Below are 26,384 nucleotides of genomic sequence, written 5' to 3' on the forward strand. Positions count from 1 at the left end.
CACGAGCATCGTGATGTCAGAGAGGCTGCTTACCTAGTCTTTGACCGCCGGCATTGATGGACACAACGCCGTAACGCCCACCACTCAGACCAGTCTGCCGGACTCAGACCCCCCCTGCCCACGGCACGCACTCCCAATCTAGGGCGGGCTCGTCGATCACTCATTCCTGACCTTTGGCTGAGCATCAATATCGTGTTTCCTTGGCTCTTCACACAGCAGCTCTCGCGACGAAAAACTCCTGGCGCGCGATGGATTCCAGACTGCAATGTTCGCCTATGCGCTGCCTTTGGGTGTCCTTGGCAAAGCCGCAGGGGCCCAGGCTGGACTAGCTGGAAATGCGCAAAGTCTAGTCTGCCAGTTCGAAGCCTCAAGGAAGGCGACTATGCAGAACCCCGCGCACTCGTGCCCCTGACTAGTGAGTCGAGGGTCCTGCAGGGTGCCACCATCTTAGGGTGCCAGACAGTTTCGACTCACGCTTCCAACATGCAGAGCTGGCATTGTCGATGGCCTAAATTGAGGTGATTACGCATGCCCGGGCTGCACATATCGCTAAACTAGTCATGACCCGAAAGCGCTCTTGTGAAACGCCCATTGCCCCGCCGAGTCGGCTGTGGTCCTTTGATTCTGCTAGTGCAGAAGACGTCTTCGTACCAAAGACTCCCAACTCCATTGTAAGTCTACATTAAGGGCGACAGGCAGCCACATGCCATGTTGCGCAACATTTTGTACAGAAAGACGAAATACGAAATATGAAAGCAGCTTGCATTGCAACCAAGTGCCAAATTGGGTATCGAACCTTTTGGGTGAAATCGCTGGAATCGGTCAAAGATGACGACGCACTGGCCCACGCCGCACCAGGCGCTTTTCGACGGCAGTTACGAAGCATCGCATACCTGGAGTTAGTAGTTGATCACTTACGGTGGACATCTCGGACTGTGCGACCGACGGTGATGGGTGGTGCTTTGTATGCTAGGGTTAGTAGTGTTTGTGGACCTGCATCGAAGCTGCAGAGGGAGTCGACACCTGGCAATATCGCGCACGGTGTCGTGAGTAGAGATCATGGCTGTGGGTAGAGGGCTGGTTCCAGCGTCAAGACAGAAGGAAGGAGCAACAATCAAGGACCACAAGCGATCAAGAGCGCTGTCGCTTGACATCTGCTTCGGTGTTAGCCAACGCCGACGGATTCTGTTTTGCACGAGACCACGTACCGTTCTGTTCGTTCGTGTCAGCGACGTCGATCGAATCCGATCTTGTGCGCTTGCCAGCTACCGGTGACACTTGTACCGGACCGGACTTGCCCTCGTCGACAGCCTCCTCTTCATGATCAGACTCCCACGTGATCTCATCGTCTGGTGGTGGTGGTGGCGGCGGCACTTCGAGCAAGCTCAGACTGACTTCCGCCTCTGCGGAATTGGTCCCGTTTGGCTGGTCTTGGGAGGCGTCCTCATCTTCGTCGTCGGTGTAACCAATCTCATCATGCTCACCATGCTCACCACCATCAGCTGTGACCGTTGCGCTCGTGTTAGCCGACGGTGTACCATCAACATCCCGGCTTGATGCTTCGTTGGCTAGATCATCGATGTGGTCGCTTTCAACTTGGACTTCACCCTTAGCCGTTGTGCTGTGGTTGTCGTCCAGCAGGGCGACGACAATGTCATCTGAAGAAGTGTAAGCTGTGGCTCGAAGTTACTGTGGGGAAGTTGACCGAAGTCAAGCACGAACCTTGGTGTGTTGGTGACAAATCCAGCTCGTCATCAAACTCATCCTGCACCTGCTGCACATCCGTGCTTGGATTGTCCTCGGCAGGCGCATCGGGTTCTTCTCCTGCATCGTTCCGTGGCGACTCGCCCGTGTGTGCTGCATGCTCCATTTCACGTGCAACAAAAGACTCTTCTGTATGTGTATGTTCCACCGGAGAATCATGATGCTCAGACTCTGCGTCCTCATCGTCTTGTTCCCGGTGATCGGAAGGAAGGTCAAAATCACTTTGGGATCGCAACTCCTCCAGATCTTCATCAGGAGTAAACTCCCGATAAACGGCGACCTGTGAGAGACCATGGCCGGCCTTGGCACTTTCTTGAAGCGCAAGGAGCCGTTGCGCCCCACTGGGTCGGACAGACAGGTAGGCATAAAAAGGCGGCACCGTCTCAGCCCCGTCGTTGTGTGTCAGCTGGTCGTAGAGCTGGAGAAGCTCCATGTATGTGTGCTCGCTCAGCAAGCTCAGAGCGGATGACTATGGCGATGTTAGCAATAAGAAAAACAAATGAAGAACGACTTCGACGCACCTCGGCAAATTCCAATCCAAGCCCATCAACATATAGCACAAGCTCGTCGAGGGGCGATATCTCTGCTGAGATGACCTGTCGCAAAGCCGCGAGGAACTGGTCGAGCGGTGTATCTAGAGCAGCGCTATCCTTCAAGAAATAACTATCCGGGTCATCGCTCTCAGACTCGGCAAGGAGACTATAATCCGTCCGTTTGTAAGAGATAACAGGTCGATGGCGGGAGATCATCATGTCAAGACTCTGTCCGAGCTCAGTATGCAGTTCGGCAACAGCAAAGTCAGTGGGCAACTCCGGAGCATGCTCCTCTTGACCTTCATAGTCTCTGTCACTGAGGGGTTCGCGCTGCTCCTGCTCATGGCTGCGTACGCCGGCGTCGGTAGAATTAGTGTTGTTGGGTGTCGCGGCTTCATCATCACCCCCGAAATTGTCAATGTCATCCGGTTTCTCGGGCGCTTTTAAGGAGGCGAAATCCGTCATGGAATCTGTAGCGTGCTGTAGTCCTTCCACATGGTCCACTGCAGCCTGTGCAGTGTCGTTGATGTTTATCTCAGCCTCATCCGCTGCAAGGTCAGGGACGTCAGAAATCTGCTCAGTGGGGTTCGAGGAATCTCCTGGCACAGCAAGTTCGGTATCGTAATCATCATCGTCATGACTGGATGTATGATGCGCCTCCTCTCCATCTTCGCCGGACCGCTGCGTCTCGGGCTTATCAGTGTAATCGAGGCTTGAACCAACAATGACATCAGGACTTTCAGCACTGCCTGTCTGTTCACCCGCGTTCTCGGTAGAGGTGATTGGCGTAGATCCCTTCTCGCCGAAAGTGACTGGGTTTTTCTGAGGAACAACAGTGGCTAAACTCCCATCGCCAGAGGCTTCTGATGAGTTGAGGTCGGATGTGCCAGGCGCACGGTCGCCAGTAGCTTCTGGATCGTGCTGGTAGTCCTCCGCTTCTTCATTCTCGACGTTTGGCAGCTGCGAAGTGGTTGCCGTGCCCTCGTGATCCTGCCATCCATTTATTGTTGCCTCAGCTGCTAGGTTGTCGCCCGTGTTGGTTGAAATAGGCTGGGGCACTACATCTTGTATGCCTTCGCTGGCCTTGTCCGCATCCACAAAATCGATCTCTTGCACCATTTGTAACGTGGATGTTGTGCCTGCGCCATCGCCATGCCACAGGGGATCGCTCTCGACCGCGACAAGGTCGATGTCAATGTCGTCAGTCGTGGCCATCGTCTCCGCATGCTCGACGTCGTCTGCATCAACCATGCCGTAGGAGGCATCATCGCCCTCAGCCATGAGTTCGTCTCGGCCATCAGAATTGAAGAGTTGGAGGTCAGCTGAGTGGTCAAAGTCGTCGAGCTCGAGGTCTTCGTCCGGATGGGTAGCGGCAGCTAGATCGAGATCGATATCAATGTCCTCCGTAAGCCCCGCGGGCCCAAAATCTGTCATGATGTCCATCTCCTCGCCGGGCATGTTGTGAGCTGGCTCGGTCAGGCACAATAATCAACCTGTCTTGGAAAGAGACCGGTTCGTTGTAGTTTATCCACGATGGCGTTGCAGCAACCTGGTCGTCCAACACTGGCGCACGCCTCCCTTGCCTCTGTCTAGAGCTTTAGAAGCTGCCAACGGTGAGGAATGATATCTGATGGCGCAAACCGGTTGTGGCTAAAAGCCGCAGGCGACCGCGTTGGTACGGCAGCTTGGAAAGAAGCTCCGTTGGCGATCGTGATGCTACGTGTGTCGCAATCTCGCAAATGCCGGCGTGTCAGATGGATATAGTCGAGGCAATATGGGACATCTGGATCGAGCTGCTCCTGTACAAGAGTATGCACTCGTCAACCCGCTATGCTGGAAGGAGTGGCCGAGACGTAGTCTCATTATACCATGTTGGTGGATCCGATGGTTGAAAGCGCGTCAGTCGAAGGCAGACACGGTAATAATTGATTAAGGCGCCAGCTCTTAGCGGCCTGGCGTGGAGCCTGGCCGTGACATTAGCCGTTGAGTACGGGCACGCACCAGCCACTTTGTCATACACTGCGCTCCAGCACGAGCTTCCAGGCTGACGAGAAAGAAGTGGCTTGACCGCGAAATTGTGGCGTCCAGTGGTTAACTCAAGCCAGCTTGTGAGGAGCCCTGGAGCCCCTGGTCCACTCTTAAGCTGGGCGGGCGGGCACCTGCGCATCCCTGGCATCCAGACGCAGGTGGGGTGTACCTTCAGGACAATCGACACCTGTCTCGCTGGCCTGAACCCGCCAGAACGGCCGCCGGGAGCCTTGATGCGAGAAGCACAACCATCCCCTTGAAGCTCTCGAGACCGCAACTTACAGAGCAGGTCGTCCGTCGTCACCTCATCCACCGCTTCCAGTCCGTTCGACTCATCGCACTACGCAATGGTAAGCTGCATTGCATCTCCAGTGGATTCGAGCTCCCCCCTTTCTAACATTATCGTGTCACCGCATTAGGTTGTCCTCGCCGCCTCCATCTGCACTCGCGGCGGGAAAGCTGTCCTCTCGAGGCAGTTCCGCGAGATGCCCCGGTCTCGCATCGAAGCGCTGCTGGCGTCTTTCCCGAAGCTTGCGGACTCTGGCACACAGCACACCACGGTCGAGCAGGACAATGTCCGTTTCGTCTACCAGCCCCTCGACGAATTATACATGGTCTTGATCACGAATCGGCAGTCCAACATCCTCCAGGACATCGACTCCCTTCACCTGTTTGCACAGGTCGTAACCAGCACCTGCAAGAGCTTGGACGAGAGAGAGATCTTGCGCAATGCCTACGAGCTTCTGAGTGCCTTCGACGAGCTGGTCACTCTTGGGTACCGGGAAAACCTCACTATTAGCCAGATCAAGACCTTTCTCGAGATGGAGTCCCACGAGGAGCGGATCCAGGAAATCATTGCAAGGGTAAGGCAGCACCAATGCAGTACTATGTACATCTGCGGCAAACGTAGTGTATGCTGACATCCTTTCAGAACAAAGAACTTGAGGCTACAGAAGAACGCAAGAGGAAGGCGAAACAACTCGAGATGCAGCGCAAAGAAACTGCCAGAACGGGACGAGGCGCCGCCCCGAGAGCACCCAACTACCCTACATACACGCCTCCGAGTCGGCCAACTCCAGCTGAAACGTTTGACTCCTACGAGGCTGAGAAGAACAAGACATTCAAGTATGGCATACTCCTATATTTCGCACTCAGAGACAGAGACTGACATATCGTGTGTACTTCAGGCCTACTCTCAAAGGCAAGGGTATGCAGCTGGGCAAGAAGTCGAAGACCAACGATATGTTCGAGCGAGTGCGCGGAGACTTGGGCGCTGAGGTTGACGATACGCCCTTGGTTGCACCCGCTGCACCATCAGCCTCCACAGCCGCTGAACCTGTCGCCTCTCGGTCTTCGGTGACCGCGGATCGTGATGCCATTCACATTACTGTCAATGAAGCTATCAGCGCGAAGCTGTCCCGGGAAGGCTCGCTCAACTCGCTCTCGGTCTCGGGTGATTTGAACCTTAAGATCTCGGACGCAAGCTTGACGAAGGTTAAGCTGAACCTCACGGCAAACCCGTCGCATGGCGCACAGTTCCGCACTCATCCAAACGTCGACCGTGCTCTGTTTGGAAGCAGCAAGGTGATCCAGATGAGCAACACTGCGCGAGGCTTTCCGGTGAACAACTCAGTTGGTGTGCTGCGGTGGAGAGCCACACCGAAGACAGATGACACGAGCGCGTTGCCCATCAGCTTCACCGTCTGGGTCAACAAGGGTTCAGGAAACAACTACACAATGACAGTCGAGTACGAGCTCACGGGCGGTGAGGAGCTTCGTGATGTTTCAGTCACCATTCCATATGCCACAAGCGAACCTTCGGTATCCAGCTTTGACGCCACATACGAGGTTTCTGGGGACAGCCTAGAGTGGACAATCGGCACTGTGAATGACGACAGTGCCTCCGGTTCCTTCGAGTTCGACGCCCAGGCTGATGACGAGAACGAGTTCTTCCCTATGCAGATTAGGTTCTCAAGGGCAACCCCCTTTGTGGATGTCGACGTAAGTAATCTACGACCCGAGGTTCTCTCAAGTGGTCTGACAGCATCTAACATGATTTTAGGTTCTATCTGTGGCGTTGATCGAGGAAAATGAGGAAGTCACTTTCTCCAAGGACATCAAATCAGTGGCCGACAATTATTCCATCGAGTAAAATCAGCTCAGGGATGGATTCCGGAGCCGTGAGAAGGGTCTTTAAACCAGCAGATGTAGTAAAAGGCACCTTGATTTAGATCTGGTGGGCTGTTAGACAAAATCGAATCCCATAATGCCGAAATCTAAACCGTCGTTCCGGGGTATGGGCACATGTGAGCAAGCCATTTGTTTGAGCAGGACTTTGCGGGTCTGCTTGGGAGTAGTTGCGGGTGGTCCTAGTATGACTGCACCCTGGCCATGCGTATGGCAGTTTCAACGTGCTTGTTGCACAGTCTTGCACTGTTAAGTGGGAAGGTGCACAATAGCTTCCAGACACGTCAACACTGTTTTGCAAACACGAACGGCAAACCTCACGGCATGTGAATGAAATTTCGGGCACGAGCAGTGCAGCTGATCACGACGACCGGGACAGAGCACTCCCAGACGCGATCGCGACGCATGATGACGCGCGTGCTCGTAATCTTGCAATTGCCGCCGATTCTGATGGAGACTGAACCCCACGATGGCACTATCAACACATTTGAGCACTGCTCATGAGCACCGTCTGGACACGCCTATTCACAAAAGCTTGATAAGCAGCAACCCTCGGATAGAGCTGTTTGCTGGTGCCTCTGGTCCGACCACTTTACAAATATGGCGTTCCAATGGGCAGGTCGTGGCTAAAAACGCTCAACGGGGCAACCGTGAAACCGTCAATGCCCTACAGTGGAGGCCGGATGGTCTGTACTTGCGTGATCGCTTGCACGCAGCATCACTCTGCTAACTTTGTGGGCAGGTCTCTTTCTTGCCGTTGGCTGGAGCGATGGTGTTGTGCGATTGATGGGCCTCGAGGCCACCAAGGCCATTCATCAAATCACCGTCTGCGAGTCTGGCAAGGCCGAGATTTCCTGTATCGCATGGACCTGCAACACAGGGACAAAGTCTGCAGCCAACTCCAAGCATCTGAGTAGCAATGCCTGGAAGCAACTTGAAGACCTCGAGCTGGATGCGGTGAAGAGCAGGTCTTCCCTGAACCTGCCACGCGAACTTGCATTCCTTGAAGTCGAAACCTCCTTACCAAAGTTGAGTCCCTTGCCAGCCTCGGGAGGCTCAGGGTGAGTTGCTGAACTTGAAATAACCCTCTCGTGTTGAGTTTCTCACATCATACATAGAGACGACATGTTTGTCTTCACCACAAGAGCATCACTCGAGTTCTTGTTTCGACCATTCCGTCCCGAGGACAGCGACAACATTGATATCATGGTAGTCGGAACGACTGATGGCCGCGTGCACCTCAGTATATACGACTCCTTTGTAATCGGTACATTCAAATACCTTCTTCCGCAGACCCAAGGTCTGCTCGGAGCATTGCAATTATGCCGCCATGCTGCTCATCCGAGCATGTCAACCCATATGCTGGTTTTTCAGCCGGCCGGGGAAGCGAGCCAGACCCAGAGGTATATCGTGCCGATGGATCTCACATTTCTGTCGTCATCGGCGGAGGACCTGTCACTTCTTGCATCGAAGACAACGACTCTGCAGAAGCTTCTACGATACGTAAGACAAGTACAGATGCACATGATGCATGAGTGGCAGTCGACTCGAGAGTTGCCGTCACGTTTCCTAAACAGCATAAATCAAACACTGAGTGAATCTGAAAAGTATGGCAATATGAGCATCGGCCAGGCCCTGTACCACACTGTCGTCACTGGACATAGCTTTCCAGAAGTACGAGAATGGCTGGTCGATCAACTGGCGGAACGGGTGAGTGAGCGTTACCGTTGGCATGGATCGGCAAGTTCCCTAATCATTCTTGCAGGGACACAAACGATGGGATAGGGCGGTGACATCTGGGTTGCAATCACTCCGGAGCCTTGTACACGAAAACCTGCTTCCGGCGCTGGAAAGAGTAGGCATCATTCTGAGTCGTCTTCTCGGAATCAGTCGATACCACGAGTCGAGGGACGACATAGGATTCTCCAGCACACAAATCACACTCGTCATGGAAATTGTCTCGGCTCTGATTCAAGTCGGACACAAGATACTCCTACTCACCATGGACGAGCTCGACTTGTTCCAAACCTTCTCAGCTTGGCTTCGCCATGAGATCGACCGGCTCGCATCCTCGTCCGTGAGTGACGAGCTGTCGGAGAAGGAGGCGACTATGGAGCACGGCAAGATTCTCGCGTACATCGACCAGTACCTATCTGCCAGCCCACTGCGCCACTACTTACAGAGCGTGTCTGCAGACGATTCGAGGATGGCCAGGGAGCAGCTTGAAAGAGGCAGTGCCGTTTCCGATCTGCTAGCAAAAGACACCCAGAGACAAGAAGTAGGACAAGAGCCGATCACAGTGATTCCGCGGCTCGAATTCTTGTGTAGCTACCTTGACGACAAAGCAAAGTTGGTGTTTCAAGGCTTAGCCGAAGCGAAGAAGCGAGGCGTACGTTTCGGGCAACCAACAAAGATTGATCTCGGGCAGGAGATTTCTCAGTGCGAAATCAGTGTGACGACCTCGCGGCAAGACAACCCGGTAAGAACTTTATTGTTGTACTGAAAGTTGGGCTCGATTGACACGATATTGCAGGGTACCACTCAGGCTATCACGTACGCCGCAGTCACAACAGAGCAAGAGAAGAACGCCGGTTAGTTCGCAAACAACGCGACAAATTTAGCACCATTTATGCTGACACGGAGCTCGCAGTCTTCATGTTACGAACCACAACAACAGTGGTAAACGGCATCAGCAGTGCGGTCGTTCCCGAAGCTGCGAGGATAGCATTGGGCGAGGGTCACATTGTCGATCTCAAGTTCCTTGATGAAAACAATCTTCTCATTCTCTGGGACCATAAAGGTGAGCTCTTATTCTGATGAAACGTTCTTTGCGCACAGGTTCTGGCAGGTGATACTCACCAATTCCTTTCTTGCAAGCAGACTCGAAGCGCAGTCCTCTTCGCTTGATCCGCTTCCCATATCGTGCCGAGGATCTTGGCTACGTCCAGTACAACGAAGGCGTGACGGTGGCGCCGCACAGCTTCACAAATGAGCAGGTCGAGAGCCTGTTCTCGAATATCCTTGTACCTCAACCGAAAGAGGGGGAGCCCCTCTTTGTGCCAGCGAAGATGGAGGTCATACCGGCGTGTTCGGGTCGCAGCCAGATGCCTGCGCGGGTGTGCCTGCTCAGCAAAAACGGAGAGGCGTATAAGGTGTACACGATCCCAGAGGGATGGCTTGAGACGTAGGCGGGTGTTCTTGGGTCTTTACTTAGTTTAGAGGCTTGACCTTGAGTCCGACTTGGGTTTTATGAGCTGAACTTATTACCAGATCGGCCACGGGTCTGGTTTCAGCAGAAACATGTACATTTGGAAGCTTCGATGCTCCAACACGCAGAACGAGACCATACATGGTACTGTAGAGACAAAGCTTTGAGGGTGTGCTGTGATGAAGGAGCTCCCTGGGTCCCGGTCCTCGACCAACGTCAGAGTCGCTGCTCACAACATCAAATGGGAGCGAATGACACATGAGTATCGCATGCTGAATGTGACGCTTTCACATATGTCAGCCTGACAAATATGTTGCAAGCAACAACTCGATCAAATCTACACTGCTATCTATCATCAGATGGCGCCGCCCGTGCCGACATCCTGCAGGCTCCTTCCCTGCTCAGGCGCTCTTCTTGCCCTGCTTGGCCCACTCCCTGAGCACGTTCTTCTGGATCTTGCCCGTCGAGGTCTTGGGCAGCTCGTCCACGACCTCGACCTCGCGAGGCACCATGAACTTGGAAATGGCGCTCTGGCTCTTGGCCCACTGGATCATGGCCTGGGGCTCGAGCGTCCGGCCTTCCTTGACCGTGAGGTACGCCTTGGGCGTCTCGCCCCATTGCTCGTCCGGGACAGCGATGACGCCGGCCTCAAGCACGTCCGGGTGTTGGACGAGCATGCTCTCCAGAGCCACGGAGGATATGTTCTCGCCGCCTGCGTTCGCGAGATGTCAGCCAATATTTCAGCACTAGGCGTGTGTCGCTGCATCCAGGACAACTTGCATCACCCTGAGTTGTGCCGACGGTGACGAGAAGAAACCTGCTCTACTCCATGGCGAGCTACCGGGGTTTTTAAAGGACACACTTACCGCTAATGATGATGTCCTTCGACCTGTCCTGGATTTGTGCGCTCCCGTCGGGATGCCACACGGCGAGGTCGCCAGAATGCAGAACGCCCCCCTCGAAGAGCTTCCGCGTCGCCTCGGGGTCCTTGTAGTATCCCTTCGCGCAAATGTTGCCAGAAAACACAATCTCGCCCACCTCCTTGCCATCCTTTGCAACGTCGATCAGCACGCCCTCGGGCTGGTCTGGTTTGATGACGCGGATCGGCAGGCTCGTGAGGAAGCCGTGGCCCTGGCGGGCCATCCGGGCGAACCGCTCTTGTTCAGATACCTCCTCCCAGATTGGCAGGTGATAGCCCTTGGTGATGGGGCCGTATGTCTCGGTCAAGCCATAGACATGCACAGGCTGGAGATTGAGTTCGGACTGGGTAGCCGTTTGTGTTAGTGTGTGTGTGTGTGCTGTGCAATTCAGCTGCGGGTCAATTTCCGGGACGATAGTCTTACCATTTGACGGAAGAGATGTGCGGTCGGGGGGCTTGCGGCAACAGTGACTCGAACTGGCTCGGAGAGCCGCTCGGCTTCCTTTGCTGCGCACAAGAGAGTGTTGACCGTAGGGGCGGCGTTGAAATGTGTTATTTTCTCCTCCTTGAGCAATTTCCAGATGAGAGGGTAGTCAATCTTGCGCAGGCAGTAATGTGTGCCTCGGACGGCAGTAACGGACCACCTATCATTGGGATGAAGTGTTAGAGATTGCATCGACTAGAGCTCTTCTTTGAAGACGTTGACGGCTTACGGGAAAGTCCAACCCATGGCGTGGAACCTTTACGATTGGCAATGTTAGCAGTGAGACAAAAAATCATTTCCCTCCCCCACCAACAACCCGACTTACATGGGCAAAGTCCAGAGATATCTGCAGCGGTCCTTGTGATAGCTCAGGCCAGACTCGACAACATTGGCCACGGCAGCCAGATAGGCTCCTCTGTGTGTATAGACGCAGCCCTTTGGCCTTGATGTCGTGCCAGATGTGAAGGGGATCGCGAGCATGTCGTCCTCGCTCGTGGGCTTGGGCAAGGCATCCCAGCCTTTTGCAGACTGGGCCTGCTCGTAGTCGAGGCCCTCAAGGACTGCCTGGTCAAACTCCCCACACTCTGGTCCTTCTTTGATCTCCGTGTCCTTTCGAGCGACTGGTCAGCCTCGGGTGGGCAAAAAGAGCCACAATGTGAACGCCTGGGAGCCATTCTTACCAGATCAACGACGAGGCGCACGTTGGGGTGGCTCTTCCTAAAGTCGTCGAGCAAGGAGAGGTACTCGGCATCGACAATGATGGAGTCTACCTGGGCAAAGTCGAAGATGTAGGTGACATCATCGGGCTTGAGGCGATAGTTAACCGGCACGACGACGCCGCCCGCGGCGATGATGCCGAAGATGGACTCGAGGAAGGCGGGGGTGTTTGTGGCAAGGATGCCGACGCGCTTGAGGCGGTGCTTGACGAGGTAGTAGGCAAGGCCCCTGGCGCGCTGGGCAAAGTCGGCATAGGATCGGGTGAGGGTCTTGCCGTTGGCAGTGACGTGGTGTATGGCCTTGGCGTCGGGCTCGATGGCGGCGGCGCGCTCGAGGAAGAAGGTGGGCGAGAGGTTGTGGAGGTGGTTGCTGTGCTCGTAGCCGACGGGCGACTCTGAGCCGGTAAAGGAGCGCAGGTGGCCGAGCAGATTCCACAACCGCGATGCTGCGTCCGACATGGTGCGTGGTTGGGGTCGGCCTTGTCTCCGGTGTGCTGGCGGCGGTGTTGTGAGCCTCGCTGGAGTACCTAAGGGAGATGCTGCAGGAAAACGATGACGTTGGAGCAGGATAATCGTGCACAATGGAGGCGGGCTGCGAATTGTCGGGAATGCCCAGTGAACCTGAAGGTTTAGTTAGAGACGAGCAGAGCCAAGCTCGAGCCGTGGACAGAGTCGCGAGCTGACGTGCGGCAGCGTAGGCGACGGCGAAGGCGAGGGCGGCCAGCATTGGGGGCGGGTACCCGCGACAGTACCGACGGCACCTGCAAGTGCAGCCCTCGACGGCAGGCCGATGTCCGGGCGGGCGAGCGGACTCTTCCCCATTGTCGGCACGTCTGAGCTATTCCCGCGAGCACCCTGGGCGCCAATCAGCAGGCCTTGAGACAGCACTGGGGGGAGATCGCCAGGGGTGTTCCCCGCAGCCCAGAGTGTGGGGAAGGCAACAGGTCGGTCGGTCGGTCTGACGCTGCGCCGAAGCGAGGCGAGGCTTTAGTGCCGTCCTGATAGTGTTGGAGTCTTCTGACGATGGCCCACCCAGGTGCACGCAGATTGTAAGTCGCCGCCCAGACATGTTGGCGGACAACTTGATGGTTCAAGAGATCGAAAATACATTTGGACCATGCGTGAATTCTCGTGCCTGTTCCAGGATAGGCGGCACGCTTATTTACTCAGTAAGTATGCGGCGTTGCCAACGAGAGCCACGATCCACCACCCGCCATCTGTCGAGCACGCATGAAAAAGTCCACCTGCCCCGCATCCACCCACTCCAGACATTGAGAGCGAAACGCGTCAACCACACAACCACCGCATCTGCTCCAGACAAGCGCCACGTAGCAGACCATGCCGGTACGGGCCCTCCGTTCTAGACGCAAGCAGCTTTCTTCAGTCTTGATGTAGCGCTGATCATGCCTTGCTCTTCTAGATGATCATCGTGTCCGGCTTTCCAACGTCGGGCAAGTCGACCCGCGCAAGGCAGCTCTACCAGTACCTCGAGGAGCGCATCGCCGCCGCAACAACCACGGGCACCACCCCAAAGTACCGCCTCCACCTCATCTCCGACCAGTCTCTCTCCATCCACAGATCCGTCTACGACCTATCCTCCGTGCCGGCGCACGTCCGCTCCGCCAATGCCTCTGAGAAGGATGCGCGGGCCACCATCTACGGCGCCGTCAAGCGCGTCCTGAGCGACAAGGACATTGTCATTCTCGACGGGCTGAACTACATCAAAGGCTGGCGCTACCAGCTCCACTGCGAGGCCAAGGCCATGCGGACCCCAAGCTGCATCCTCCAGATCGGCTGCTCCAAGGACAAGTCCAAGGAGGTCAACGATGCCAGGTTGAGGAGGCAGGCCGAACAGCTCTCTGCCGCCGGAACGGACCTCGCTGCCGCCGCCGATGATGGTGGTGGTGGTGCTGCGACTGACCCTGAAGCGCCTTATGAGCCGGCCAACTGGGAAAATCTGGTGTTCCGCTACGAGGAGCCGAACCCCATGACCCGCTGGGATAGTCCCCTCTTCCCCGTGATCTGGGAGGACGATGCCGACCAGGCCCGGAAGGTCTTTGAGCAGTTATGGGACGCGATCGCGGGCGAGGGCCGCAAAATCATCAAGCCCAACCAGGCCACCGAGCAGAGAAGCCGCGACGCCGGCGGCGACTACCTCTACACGCTCGATCGCGAGACGCAGGATGTAGTCAAGCGGATCCTCGACCAGCAGTCGGACGAAGGCGGTGATGAGATCAGCATCTCGCGCGGCGACAGCGGCGCGGAGGCCTTGGTCGTTGAGCTCCCCGCCGGCAAGAAAGTCGGCCTCCCGCAGTTGCAGCGCCTGCGAAGGGCATACTTGGCGCTCAACAGGGGCGGAATCGGACTCGAGAGCGTCAAGAACATGGGCCCGCCACAGATACGCGAAAGCTTTGTCGGCTACCTCAATGACGCGTTTGAGAAGGATTCTTGAGAGGAGCTTGTCGCAGTCCACGTTCCCGAGGCGTCCATTTCTACATTTGTGCGACCGCATAGTCACATGACGACCGAGGCTCACTCACGACTGCAAACATGTTCACAGTGATCTCAGAGGCAAACGAAACATGGCTAACAGAAAGAGACAAGTGAGTATGGCCCACGCCTTACTTGTTTCAAACTATATACTGCGGCTATCGACTCAGACGCGCGTTCAAAGGGTGACTGCCGTCCGCCAACGCCATGCACCATTCCAAACAAGAGACAAAAAAACAAAAAAAACAAATGATACCCCCTACGCTGTCGCTATGCTACTAAATACAGATGATGAGATGCGCGAATGCTGATTGCTAGCAAATGAGCGAGCCTGGAGCAAAACCTCACTGGCTTCGCGGGCTAGTCTGGTGCTAGTGAAAAGCTGCTCCGTTTTGTATATTTCCCAGCTGGCACAGGATTATTGGTCGTGGGCGGTGAGACCGCGAGCACACCGCAAGCACTTTAGCTTATGGTACTGCTAGACGTAGTGCTATGCGACAAGACAGATCTTGACGAGCTGCCGTTTGCTGTGCGAAAGGACCTCGAGAAGCTCGATCGCATCGAACGAGTCGAAGTGGTCTTTGAACTCCGAATGGATTGGGAATAATCGTCGAAGGCGAACCGCATATATCCCTGCATAGTCTGACCGCCTGGGACAATCGAGGTGATGGCTGTGAGGCTTCCAAACCACGGCGGCTTCTTACCCCCAATGAACCCGGCGTTGTTCAAGTCCCGGTCCGTCACGGCCTCGAGCGTGCGTAACCGGGGATTCAGCGAAGTGATCTGCTTGGGACTGTCGATTCCCCATTGGATCCTGATCTTTATGCCTTTCGTAATGGGCATGATGTTCATTACCTTGGGCACCAGAGCCCCCGTAACTAGCATGTATAAATGCCCACTGGGGAAGTGGTCCGCAAGGCGGCGGATGAGGTCCTGAGCAGGTGCCTGCGGCAAGCAAGAGAAAACGTGCTCGGCCAGGATGAGCGTGGGCCGATCTTTCGGGATCCTGTCCAGCCATTCCTTTGTGAGGATCTCGGCCTTGATCTGGTGGTAGTCCGCGCCAATGGGAGGAGGCAGTAAAGAGCGACGGAGATCAATGACTTGAGGGCAGTCCATATCGATCCATCGGACAGATCTGCTGTAGCTCAGCCGGAGGTCCCTCGAGTCCAACCCCGGACACAGGCGCAGGACGGTGATGGGCTCATTCTTTTGGGCGTGCTCGTCGATGTATCGCTGTGTCCATTCGTCAAAGAGTCTGACTCGATGCGCCAGCCACTCGACCCAAGCGTCGTCGACATGTGTGCCTTCGTCGAAGTTGAACTCGAGCTTGCTGTGGAGGTCGATGACCCAGGGATCCTTTACTACTGGATTTGGCGACTTGGCGTCCATGTACCGCAATACTTGAGTGAGGTATTGATGCTCGATCTCGCTCGGGAGCAGTCGCAAAGTTCCGATGTCGGCTTCATGATAGCGGTGGGACACCGCCATGATAGAAGACAAAGCCATCTTTAGTCGTAGTCTGCCCTTGGCGAGTCGTCTATTTTCCTTCAAGAACCAAATCCACAACGAGACGTACTGCCGGCTCCCAGAACTGAGCACGAAAACTGGAGAGCTAGAGCAGGTCAAGCCAAGACGGAGTGGTTTGCAGGCGCCTAGGGGGCACGTTATATGATCAACGTCCTCATCGCTGGTGCGGACGCTCGTCTAGTCGGCTTGAGCAGGGCACTACATCCCTGCCTTGTCTTCAACCAGAGTCATGCGGTCCTCCACGCATGCCCAGGACCGCGTTGGTACAAGCACGAGATTGCGATTGGGTGACATGCGTGGGCTGCCACGATACATGACTCCAGTTCCTTGCGGAACCCTGGTCCGTCGAAACGGGCCCTGACATTGGCAGCAGTGGGCCCTGGTCGCCATGATGGAGCGAGACGTCTGATCTCTGAGTGGTGCGAAGGCCATGGAGCCGGCACCGTGGTCCATTCCGCCATTCCACGATCACCGAGGGGAAACTGGAATAGGCATGAACGTGTGTGGCGCTAGGACCTTTTGCCGACCTCAGACTAGCGGCAGTGCCAGGGACAGTGCCATGACAGTTTCTCAGTGGCTGGCAGGCAGGAGCCCCAGCTCGGCAGGGACAACGACACCAAGGCCGCAAGGCTAGCGTCTGGCCGCCCCAGCAGGTATTTGCTTCAGCTCGTCAGATCGGCGCCACACAGCAGAACCCTCGACCCTCCTGCATGAACGTCCATCTCGAGTGCCAGCCGGGGTGTCCATGCCTCGAGAGAACTGGAGCTCCAGAGCTGAAGATGCTGCAACCCATCGACCATGCAGGTTCTCCACCGATCAGCACTCGCTAATCACCGCAGACACTCACACTTCAACACACACCATCCGCACAACCCCTGAGAGATATCGGTGCCATCGACCGGACACGGCTCATCTATCTGGCTAGCGAGGGACGAATGACCGTCAATGGCAGGTCAATATCATCAAGCCGACCCAACGGGAAGTTGACAACCATTGGCGTCGGAACTTTTGCCAGAGGTGCTGGCGTGCCAAGTCCACGTGCTGGCAAGCCACCCACCACACTTGTTAGCTACCGCTGCCGAGGGGGCTGCGCGAAACCCACCAAAAGACTGGGGAACTGGCAAATACCGTCACCATCATTCTCACTCTCTGCCATAAGGTTGTGCCCAGTCGCCGACCACCAGAGATGGTGGCGGGCCAATGAGCTCTGCCCTGGAGGGTTTGATGCGTGATGACTCGCACACACGCAGCTCCACGGCCACGGACCCGGAACTAATCAGACATGTGCCTCGCCAGGACCGTTGAACGAGTCCTCCCACAACCACGATGCATGGGGCTGGTGGCTGAATGCAGTTGCAGTCCCAGGGCGACGGACACGCCCGCCCGCCCGCCCGCACCTGCAAGGTCTTCATGCAGGTGACTGCTCGCAAACAAAACTCGATCTCTGTGCAACACAACATGGGGGAACCCTGGCGCTTGGCACTGGGCAATCTACATAGAAGGTCCGACCGGCAGGTTCCCACCCACAGCCAGCCTGCCTTGCCATGCTTGACCACGTTGGCTGTGCCTGACAGCCAGGTTGACACAATCTGCCATCGTCGTGACTCGTGTGCTAGGCCTCGTCTTGCTCGGGCACCTCGGGCAGTCCTTCGCTCCACCGATCATCTATTTAGAGCTCGCAATACTGCTTCGAATCCAATTCGATCCGCTGTTTTCCGTCTCCTCGTGGTCACCATCGGGAGGTGTCGACAAGCAAGGCATTGAGTGAGTGTTCCCGGGTTTGTGGGCGGATGGACCAGGGGCTTGCCATATATACGTGCTATACCCCTGTTACAGACCTCAGGTGTGTCGGCCGCGTTACATCCCGTCACAGACCTGGCTCTGGCAGGCCATGTGATGATGTCTTTGACTCTGAACGCGGCATCGAGACGACACGCGTACTATTACATAGTGCCGTGATAACTTGTTGCTTGCTTGCTGGCACACAGCCGTTTCAATGGCTTGCGTCCCAAGCACGGCGAGCTCGCCCTGGCAGTTGTCAATCTCCGCCCCCACGACGGCAAGCTAGTCACCCTTGGCAGGACGCCGGCAATGCCGCACACAGCGCGGTCACGTTGCACTACGATCTCGCTTCACTTCCAACTCTGGCAGTCTTGAACCCAACCATACGAGTCGTTTCTTATCCGGTCCAAGCGCGGCTTCAGGTCAGGCCTCGTCAGCACTTGCCATCGCAGCCTCGACGGCACCTCCGCCTCATCTCTTTCGCCTCGACTCCTGTAGGAACACTTCAGTCATCATACGACAGATGGGGAACTATTGTCTGAGCGCAACATGACACTAGCCCTGAAAGGGGACTGATCGGTATTCTTTCATTTGTTCTAGCGTAAACGCCGGATTTTTAGCATCCCCCACAGCCACGAGGGAGAGCACGGCCACGCTATGGTCCTCGTTTGAGTGGCCGTGGTCCCACCACGCAACATTACTTCGGCGACAGCCGAGGGGACTAATCAGGCCACGCAATGTTGATAGATTCGTGCGGAACATTCTTCATGTTTCAGATGGCGACAGGACCGGCATGTTCTGGGGACACCATGAAGGACCTTGACGTCCTACGTACTCTAAGACGTCCCCGTGTTATCAGGACGGCATGCGGGCCGAAGGATGCGCGACTCCCGCAGGACAGGCACTGGGGTCTGTCAGGGCTGGCTACGAAGGGTGCTCATCCCAGATACAGACCGGGTTGTCAGTGAAAGCTCGCGCAACCTGCACCTCGATTTGCTGCACGCCATATCCGCTCTGGGGGTTTATCATGGTCAAATCGACATTAGCCAGGGCCCGCTTCAAAGACAGGTCTTCGCGCTGGGCTGTTCCGAATGCGCGTTGTTTGTTGCCTTCGAGATATAGCTTGGATATCTATAGTTGTGGTCGATACGGCGATCCGCACGTTATTGCTTGATCCTGGCTCTGATATTTCATTAGCTACCAGCATCGCAGAGCGTTCTGGCCCTTGGGCCTGGACAAACCCTACAATCCCAAGTAGAAGAGGCAGGAATGGCAAGCAGCCACGCGGCACTGAATCCCTACACACCAATCCTGAATTCTCCTATCTAGTCTAGGGGGGGTGATCGACGTCAATGCCATGCATAGTGTGCGCGGAGATAGTCTTCCGATCGCGATCGTACCGATCGGCGGTTGATCAAGAGCACACGGTCGTCGAAAGAGATAGAGATGGTTGCCGACCGCATGGCTTCAATGGAAAAGCATGCGTACTGCGGCGCCAGACGGTTCTCTGCCCTGGTAAAGAGGCTCCGAGAAGGATGAACATCAAAGAAATTAAAATAAGGTAGAGGCATCCTGCAATGTTGCGCCTCCTGGGCACGTTCGTGTTCCACTGCTGAGTACAAACAGATCTATGTGAATCTGGTCTGGCAGACACCGAGTCGACATGCGTCTCACATATGAATTTTGGCTGTGGGAGGATGGCCATATTTGTCCGCCGCTCGTTCTGCCATTCCTTCCGTAACCACACTGTCTATCTATGCCGACAAGGTCAATGTTCACATGCCGCCCATTGGAGTTGGGTGGTCCCCCCGAAGGACATGGAGGGAAGGCAAGGAACAACTCGTCCACCAGAAGTCATGATAACCCATCACAAGTCACGATAACCACTGCTCTTTGAAGCATATCACAGGGATCACGCACACACACCTACACACACATGCACAACCACGCGTGCGTGTGCAAGGTGCCATCAGAATAGATGAGATTAGGCACTCCCCGCCCAGATCGGGCAGTTTCATCGACAGCCGCGAGGTCGGCAGTCAAAGCAGATCAACAAAGCATGCCGCAGGGGGGCGGGACAAGTACAATTACGTGCAAGAGGAAGCAGGAGACACATAGGCTTGCGGCGTTCACTCCAACCCTGGCCTGGGTACCATAAGGTACCCGCAATCCTCCACCCCTCTTACGCATCATCATCAGCAGCTTCGATAATATCCGCTTGCCTACCAGTATGACTTGATCGTCACATCACAAGAATCCTGTTTGCCTTTCCCTCTGAAGACCAGCCAGCCCCTTGCGAGTCGGAATTTGCCGTCACCTTTGGGGAGAACACATGTCCAGGTCTGTCCACCTGCCTACTTGAGCCATGTCAATCTTGTCTTACACGCTAGTTTGCCTCTAGCGCACACACGGCACTTATTGCACGCTCCAGAAAACCCCATACATGGGAAATCCTCCTCCATCACCGGGTCCAGTGAGGCCCCTGATCTTCCGGACTTGACCATTGTCTATGCCATGTTTCGCCACGCTTGGTCCCGTGACATATTCCCGGTCTCGTCTATGTCCACTATTTGCTCTAGCACAGGCTTTGCACGTGGCTGAAAGTGGGCTCCTGGTTCAGGTGCACTAAATTGGCAAACCACCGCACTCCTCAGCAACTGCCTGAACCTGGATAGACACAGACTTTCATGAGAAGGCGAGTCCTGGCCCCGGCGCAGCTCGCCGCCCCAAGGCAAGCCCGAACCGAGAGCAGAGTCGGCGACTTCTTCGCCGCGGTTGCCGCCACACGACGGGAACATTTCCCGCCAGGAAGAGCTCCCAGGAAGCGGCCCCGCCGTCCAGCCACCTGTATTGCGTCTGGGCCCGGCTTGGCTACCCTCCGAGCTGGCTTGCGATGGCGGAGATGGTCCAGATTCGTGGGGGTACGTTTCGGCGACAAGAAGGCTGGCTTTGCTGGCGAGCTGGACTGGGTCCTGACTGAGTCCAGGGTGCTCCCTGAAGTCGCCCGTTTTAGCACGCACGATAGGACCGGCACAGTATTACATATTTGGTGGAATGACCACAACGTAGAGGGTCTTCCGGTGGCTTGAGCATCTCGGCCCGATACGGTTTCGCTATCCCTTTGCTTCCATGGCTATGTATATCCTGCGGGGGGATAATCATCGTGGTCGGCGAACGCTGGAGACCACTTTGAACAGTGGCTGAGAGGACCCTAGTTTGTGCAAAGACCAGGCCCCTCCACCCAGGGATCCGCGGCAGAGCAAGGAATAAGAGTGGGCTTTCGACAAGAAGGTCGGACTGTCGCCGACACCTCAACTCCCACGTGAGCAGGGGACGTTTTCATATTCCGTCGTGTGTTGCATCGTGGTTCGAGGCTTGAGGCGAGCCATAATCTTGCTTCCAACGCTGCGTGTTCTCCACTAATAAGCTGAATCATGATGCATGTCGCGACTTGTGCCGCGTACGCCGCGGCATGTGGTAGCTGGCCGAAAGGATCAAATGGAGTTGTCACGGAACTTGCGCGTGCTCGTCCAGGCCGTGAGTCTGGTCTAAAGCAAAGTCCGAATCCTCGTGGCAGCCGAATGAGACGCTGATTCAGCCGGACATTAATCATCCTCATTGTCACCAGGAAAGGACTTCGGTCTGTCGTCGGACTACCCAGGTTGAATCTGAAAGCCGTCTCTCAGATCTTCTCTGTGGCCCAGCTGACTGGATAAATGCCTCATGGCTGAGCTTGGGGTATCATTTTGTTTGCTGCCGTGATGCTTGCTCGCGCCTGCTTCATCGCCCTCACCATCCATCAAAGTTGCCGAAGCCGCCAGATTTGACCTTCTTCTTCGCCGGCTGCTGCCAGGTGTCTAGGTCTTCCTCGACAATCTCGTCCGCTGGAGGCTGCTTGGTCATGGCATCCTTCAAGTACTTTCCGACCTTGCCCTCCCCGCTGCCCTGGTCGACAGTGCCGTCTGTGCGAACACGTTTTCCGGTCCAGGTCACCTTGTCGTCCTCCGTGCCTCCAGTGCGTTCGATCTGAGCCTTGCTTTCAGCGATCCTTTCACGCTCTGTCTTCTGCTTCTGAAACTCCTCAAACGGATCCAGGTACACGACGACGTCCTTGATAACAATTTTGTTGAGTGGACGGTCCGACCCATCTGTCTCGACTGCCTCCATCTTCCCCAGCACGTTCATGCCGCCAACCACTTTCCCGAATATCGTGTGTTTTCTGTCGAGGTGCGGTACTGGTCGGTATGTGATGAAGAACTGACTCGAGTTGGTGTTTTTGCCCTTGTTCGCCATGCTCAGGACGCCACGCGCATCATGCACGAGCGGACCGTCGAATTCATCCTGAAAGTTCTTGCCCCATATACTCGCGCCTCCTCTGCCTGTGCCGGACGGGTCGCCGCCCTGTATCATGAAGTTCTTGATGTTGCGGTGGAACGCCACTCCCTTGTAGTAGCCCTTCTGAGCCAGCCTCGTAAAGTTCCACACGGCCCGAGGGGCGTACTCGGTCTGCAGCTCGATGTTGAGGTCCCCAAGATTCGTCTCTATGCGAGCGTAGCCTTTGATCTTGACGCGCTTCGGCTTCAGCATGTACTCCTCGCCACTGAGCAGCGCGCGCTCGCCGCTCGTCTCGGGCGTAAGCCCTGTGCTTGTGAAGCTGGCTGCTGCTCGTCCTGTTGTGTAGGCAGCTGCGTTCTGCGCGAGCTTGCGGCCCTGAATCATGGATTGCCGAGGCGCGTTGTTGTTGTTGGCGCTGGCCGACTTGGCGACTGCTTTGGCTGAGCGGTTGACATCGCCGCCCGCCTCCCGCTCCCTCCGAGCCTTCTCGACTGCCTCCTTGGCTCGCAGGACCTTGTCGCCCACCCGGCCGAGAGCGCCAATGTTGACATTGCCCTCCTTGCGCTCCTCTTCTTGCTCTCGAGTCAGGAGCGCATCTCCGCCGTCTTTCAGGTGCTGGAATCGGCTCAGGTCCCTGCTAGCAGCGTTCTGCGGGTCTTGGAGCGTGATGATGTCGGAGCGCACAAAGGGCGTGTCGTCGAGGAGGTCCTGCCACAGCTTCGCCTTGATGTTCATGCGCTCTACCGTCTCCCAAGCAAAGACGTTCGCGTACGTGCCGTGGCGGATCGCGACGATGTGGGTGTTGTCGGTAAAGACCTTGAAGGTGACGGGGTCGATCAGGTCGCCCTTGCCGTCGCTGGCGGAGCCGTCGGCGGCTTTCGAGTCGACATCGGCGTTGCGCGCAAAGTTGAGCTTGATGAGATCGCGGGCGGCGAGGGGCTCCCCGTTGACGGGATTCGTCTTGTGGTGCTCGAGCCATTTCGAAATGACCTCGACGTCAAAAATGGTGCCGTCTGCCGTGCAGACTGGGTTCTTGAAGGGCTGGAGGCTGGCGGCGCAGAAGTTGAAAGGCAGTCGACGGAACGAGGCGCCGGTGTTCCGCGACCGTGACCCCGTGCTAGCTGAGAAGGCGTCTGACGAGGACCACTCGGAGTGCGTGATGTACAGCTTGTCGGTTCCTTTGCCCATGGTGGCTGCCGGTAGCTGGACCACGAGGAGTCTTGTTTGGTAAATGCTAGAAGCGTTGAGGCGCCGGGCGGTTGTGTCACCTCAGGCTGAGCTGTGTGGAGATCGCTAGGCGCAACCTAGATGGTCGCGATCGTGTAGAGACGCTGAATTGTTGAGAAAGTCGCAATTCTAAAAGCTTGAATAGCTCGAAGGTGCCTGGATGACGATGGATCAATTGACTTGTTATCGCTCACTTATCGGGTAGGACCCCTGGGCGGCTCGGCAGTAGCGGCAGTACTTGCAGTGTACTTGTGCAGCAGGGGGTTGCGCGGCAACGTCTGGGGATGCTAGATGGAGGATGTGCTGCCTTTTAGCACTCTCCAGCACTGGAATGACAGAGTTGGAGTAGTCGCTGGAGTACCGGCCAGGTCTCTACACGCAATCCTCCCCCCATTGTGCATGCGCAACCCGGACACCAGTCTCCACATAACGACGTAAAGCTCCGTACAGTACACATTGCGCTGCCTGCTGCCGCTGCTGCCAGGAAGCTCGCTCGCCCAGCGCCAACAACCTTGGACCGTCAAATTGCCATCTTCAGGAGCTTCTGCCAGGACAGCATCCCCTTGAAAGCGGCCCTTATTCAACGTCCAGAAACCCGCCCGAAGCCGCTTGACCGATCCTCGAAGAATCACCACCATCTGCCAACCTTGCCCTCGCCCACGGCCCCTTTGTCGCCCACCACGATCCGGCAAGGCATAGTGAACACGTCCACTTGCGCCAGGCCCTGCGCTCACCCGAACCCGCCGAGGCCTTCTTGGGGCTGTCAAGATTAGATATCTCCCATCACTCGAGATGTTATCCTCATGGTCGTCGAGCTTGCTGCTCCTCTCGGGGCTCTTTGCAGCCACTGCTCGCGCCATTGAAGTCCAGCTTGTGAGCCCGCACCGCAAACACACCACGAGACACACAGTTCCACGCTGTGAGTCCGGCGCTAACATCAGCGACATCTGCAGGACCAAACCGAGGATAATAGACAAAAATGCCAGGGTTTGTAGCTTCTTCCACGTCGAGACGAGGACCAACACCGCTTCTTTTAGGCAGAGGAGCTAACCAGCGAGCCTAGGCATGTACGACCGCAACGACTGGGGTGGCCCCGTGGATCCTTTTATCCTCGCAGAGTTCCCCAACATCACGGTAGAGGGCGATGCCGATCCTATCGTCAGCTTGATAATTTTCGAATGGAAGGATGAGTGGCTCATTGGCGCAGACGCTAACTCGGTATGCGGATATCCTTTTGCCGCTTGCCTGCTTGGCGCGCTTATTGACATTTCATTTCTAGAACGAGCTCATTTGCGACCCCGAGAACGTCGCCAACGGCTTGTGTGAGGAAGGGGACATCGGAAAATGGATCCTTGCAAAGAATGCCACCGATAAGGCTGTCAACCCCATCCTGACCCAGGCCATTCACCTGAAGTCCTCCTCGCCGATAAATTACCCGATCAAGAGAACAGGATACTACTGTGTTGCGGCGTACGGCTACCGTGCGGATGAGTTCATGGGTGTCGTCGAGTTCCGCGAGGCATATGGCGAGCTTCCTGCGACACAGATCCCCAAGCTGCCCTTTTACGGAGGCATCACCATTCTATATGCCATCGTTGCTGCGTAAGTTGCCAAAAAGAGACGATCAAGCCACAATCATCCCGGCTAACAATGCTGTAGATTCTGGGGTTTCCTCTACTACCAACACCGATATGATATCTGTGAGTTAGCCGCCGGCCTTGCCTTGATTCTATACCGCTAACATCTTGCAGTGCCCGTGCAAAACTACATCACTGCGATCCTGGTGTTTCTGGTAGTTGAGATGCTCATGACCTGGGGTTTCTATGGTGAGTAGTGTCCCATCTACGGTGAGATGTGTCCCGTACGCTGACTAGATTCTGCCAGACTTTTTAAACCGCCATGGTTCAAATGTTGGCGCCAAGGTGCTGCTCGTCGTCGTGGCCGTCCTCAACGCCTTCCGCAATTCATTCTCGTTCTTCCTGCTGCTCATTGTGTGCATGGGATACGGCGTGGTCAAGCCCTCTCTCGGACCTACGATGGTTTACGTTCGCTGGCTGGCCATTGCTCATTTCGTCTTTGGTTTGGCATATGCCGTCACCAGTCTCGTTCTGCCACCTGACGCTGCCAGTCCATTCCTGCTATTCGTCGTCCTACCCCTTGCGGGAACTCTGACTGCGTTTTACGTCTGGACCCTGAACTCGCTCAACTTCACATTGAAGGACCTGCGCGAGCGCAAACAGCACGTCAAGGAGGGGATGTACAAGAAGCTATGGTGGTGTATTCTCGTCAGCATCCTCGTCATCTTTGGGTTCTTCTTTTTCAACTCGTTCACCTTTGCCTCGGCTACCTCGCCCGACTTTGTGCCCTTCCACTGGAAGTCGCGCTGGTTCGTGCTCGATGGCTGGCTCAACCTGGTCTACTTTGCCGATGTCGCGTGGATCGCCTACGTATGGCGGCCCACTGCCAACAACAGGCGTTTCGCCATGAGCGACGAGATTGCGCAGGACGAGAATGGCGAGTTTGAGTTTGCCGACATTGGCGCGCCAGACGACTCTGATGACGAGGAGGCCAATGTCGGCACCAAGCCTCCGGTGATCTCCACCGCTGCGACACAATCCGCGCCCAATGGTGCTTCTGCCTCCGCGGGCGGTTCTGGCGCGGCGTCCTCGAGCCGGGGTGCACCGCAGAGAGTCGCTGACTCTCCTCGCGACTCTTTCGAGGACGGCGAGACGATATTCGCGGTGGGCGAGGACGGAGACAAGTTTAGTGATGACGACGATGATGATGATGACGACTCGGGGGACGACACTAAGCTCATCAAGAAGAAATAGACGACAACCGGGCCGAAGTGGGCTGTCGGTCTACTGAGAAAAGCAGAGGCCGAGTAAATTTTGGGGCGGATCTTTGACGTGATCGGCTCAACTGTACAGCGATGTTATGTAGATGTAGGAGTACAATTTATGATCCTTCGAAGCGTTTTCGAAGATTTTGCATTATGACTTGTGCTGCATGCAAGGGGACAGACATGTGCTGTTGTGCTGAACGTATAGGCGTTTTCTACTTAGTATGGCACATGCTGCTAAGACTCTCTAGATCGCTGTAGAAAGGAGTCGTGCCTCTAATCCCGCCCATGCTAATGCTCGCTTAAGAATGGCTTCCTTTGATCATACATATAACTTCTACA

General features: G+C 55.8%; 8 protein-coding genes across 8 annotated transcripts; 4 read left to right on the forward strand and 4 right to left on the reverse strand.

Annotated features, from left to right (window-relative positions):
• Window positions 1-1,131: 1,131 nt before the first annotated feature.
• Window positions 1,132-3,755, reverse strand: B0I36DRAFT_359475 (uncharacterized protein; the record flags this gene model as incomplete). The annotated part of the gene is made up of 4 exons (XM_046158135.1): window positions 1,132-1,154; window positions 1,209-1,658; window positions 1,723-2,233; window positions 2,286-3,755. The coding sequence occupies 4 exons, from the start codon at window positions 3,753-3,755 to the stop codon at window positions 1,132-1,134; spliced, it is 2,454 nt and encodes an 817-aa protein (XP_046016956.1).
• A 732-nt stretch (window positions 3,756-4,487) lies between these two features.
• On the forward strand, window positions 4,488-6,818 carry B0I36DRAFT_314921 (coatomer subunit delta). Its single transcript, XM_046152823.1, has 5 exons — window positions 4,488-4,675; window positions 4,745-5,188; window positions 5,257-5,450; window positions 5,513-6,326; window positions 6,388-6,818. Exons 1-5 carry the CDS (start codon window positions 4,673-4,675, stop codon window positions 6,475-6,477), a joined length of 1,545 nt encoding a protein of 514 aa, XP_046016957.1. The 5' UTR covers window positions 4,488-4,672; the 3' UTR covers window positions 6,478-6,818.
• A 163-nt stretch (window positions 6,819-6,981) lies between these two features.
• Window positions 6,982-9,700, forward strand: B0I36DRAFT_237128 (anaphase-promoting complex, cyclosome, subunit 4-domain-containing protein; the record flags this gene model as incomplete). Its single annotated transcript, XM_046149514.1, has 7 exons — window positions 6,982-7,198; window positions 7,255-7,573; window positions 7,631-8,222; window positions 8,278-8,991; window positions 9,046-9,103; window positions 9,163-9,312; window positions 9,393-9,700. 7 exons carry the CDS (start codon window positions 6,982-6,984, stop codon window positions 9,698-9,700), a joined length of 2,358 nt encoding a protein of 785 aa, XP_046016958.1.
• Window positions 9,701-10,121: 421 nt separating this feature from the next.
• B0I36DRAFT_237143 (uncharacterized protein) lies at window positions 10,122-12,298 on the reverse strand (the record flags this gene model as incomplete). The annotated part of the gene is made up of 6 exons (XM_046149516.1): window positions 10,122-10,432; window positions 10,587-10,983; window positions 11,064-11,283; window positions 11,353-11,379; window positions 11,449-11,743; window positions 11,785-12,298. The coding sequence occupies 6 exons, from the start codon at window positions 12,296-12,298 to the stop codon at window positions 10,122-10,124; spliced, it is 1,764 nt and encodes a 587-aa protein (XP_046016959.1).
• Window positions 12,299-13,177: 879 nt separating this feature from the next.
• B0I36DRAFT_359479 (chromatin associated protein KTI12) lies at window positions 13,178-14,291 on the forward strand (the record flags this gene model as incomplete). Its single annotated transcript, XM_046158136.1, has 2 exons — window positions 13,178-13,183; window positions 13,260-14,291. 2 exons carry the CDS (start codon window positions 13,178-13,180, stop codon window positions 14,289-14,291), a joined length of 1,038 nt encoding a protein of 345 aa, XP_046016960.1.
• A 250-nt stretch (window positions 14,292-14,541) lies between these two features.
• B0I36DRAFT_403358 (S-adenosyl-L-methionine-dependent methyltransferase) lies at window positions 14,542-16,317 on the reverse strand (the record flags this gene model as incomplete). Its single annotated transcript, XM_046161752.1, has 2 exons — window positions 14,542-15,981; window positions 16,170-16,317. The coding sequence occupies 2 exons, from the start codon at window positions 16,315-16,317 to the stop codon at window positions 14,792-14,794; spliced, it is 1,338 nt and encodes a 445-aa protein (XP_046016961.1). The 3' UTR covers window positions 14,542-14,791.
• A 5,110-nt stretch (window positions 16,318-21,427) lies between these two features.
• Window positions 21,428-23,161, reverse strand: B0I36DRAFT_359481 (uncharacterized protein; the record flags this gene model as incomplete). Its single annotated transcript, XM_046158137.1, has 1 exon — window positions 21,428-23,161. One exon carries the CDS (start codon window positions 23,159-23,161, stop codon window positions 21,428-21,430), a length of 1,734 nt encoding a protein of 577 aa, XP_046016962.1.
• A 515-nt stretch (window positions 23,162-23,676) lies between these two features.
• B0I36DRAFT_262464 (lung seven transmembrane receptor-domain-containing protein) lies at window positions 23,677-26,198 on the forward strand. The gene is made up of 7 exons (XM_046151150.1): window positions 23,677-24,073; window positions 24,154-24,187; window positions 24,264-24,418; window positions 24,480-24,802; window positions 24,860-24,900; window positions 24,952-25,026; window positions 25,085-26,198. Exons 1-7 carry the CDS (start codon window positions 23,993-23,995, stop codon window positions 26,029-26,031), a joined length of 1,656 nt encoding a protein of 551 aa, XP_046016963.1. The 5' UTR covers window positions 23,677-23,992; the 3' UTR covers window positions 26,032-26,198.
• The last annotated feature ends 186 nt before the right edge of the window (window positions 26,199-26,384 follow it).

Source organism: Microdochium trichocladiopsis (genome assembly GCF_020744255.1).
Source record: "Microdochium trichocladiopsis strain MPI-CAGE-CH-0230 chromosome Unknown B0I36scaffold_2, whole genome shotgun sequence".
Taxonomy (NCBI): domain Eukaryota; kingdom Fungi; phylum Ascomycota; class Sordariomycetes; order Xylariales; family Microdochiaceae; genus Microdochium; species Microdochium trichocladiopsis.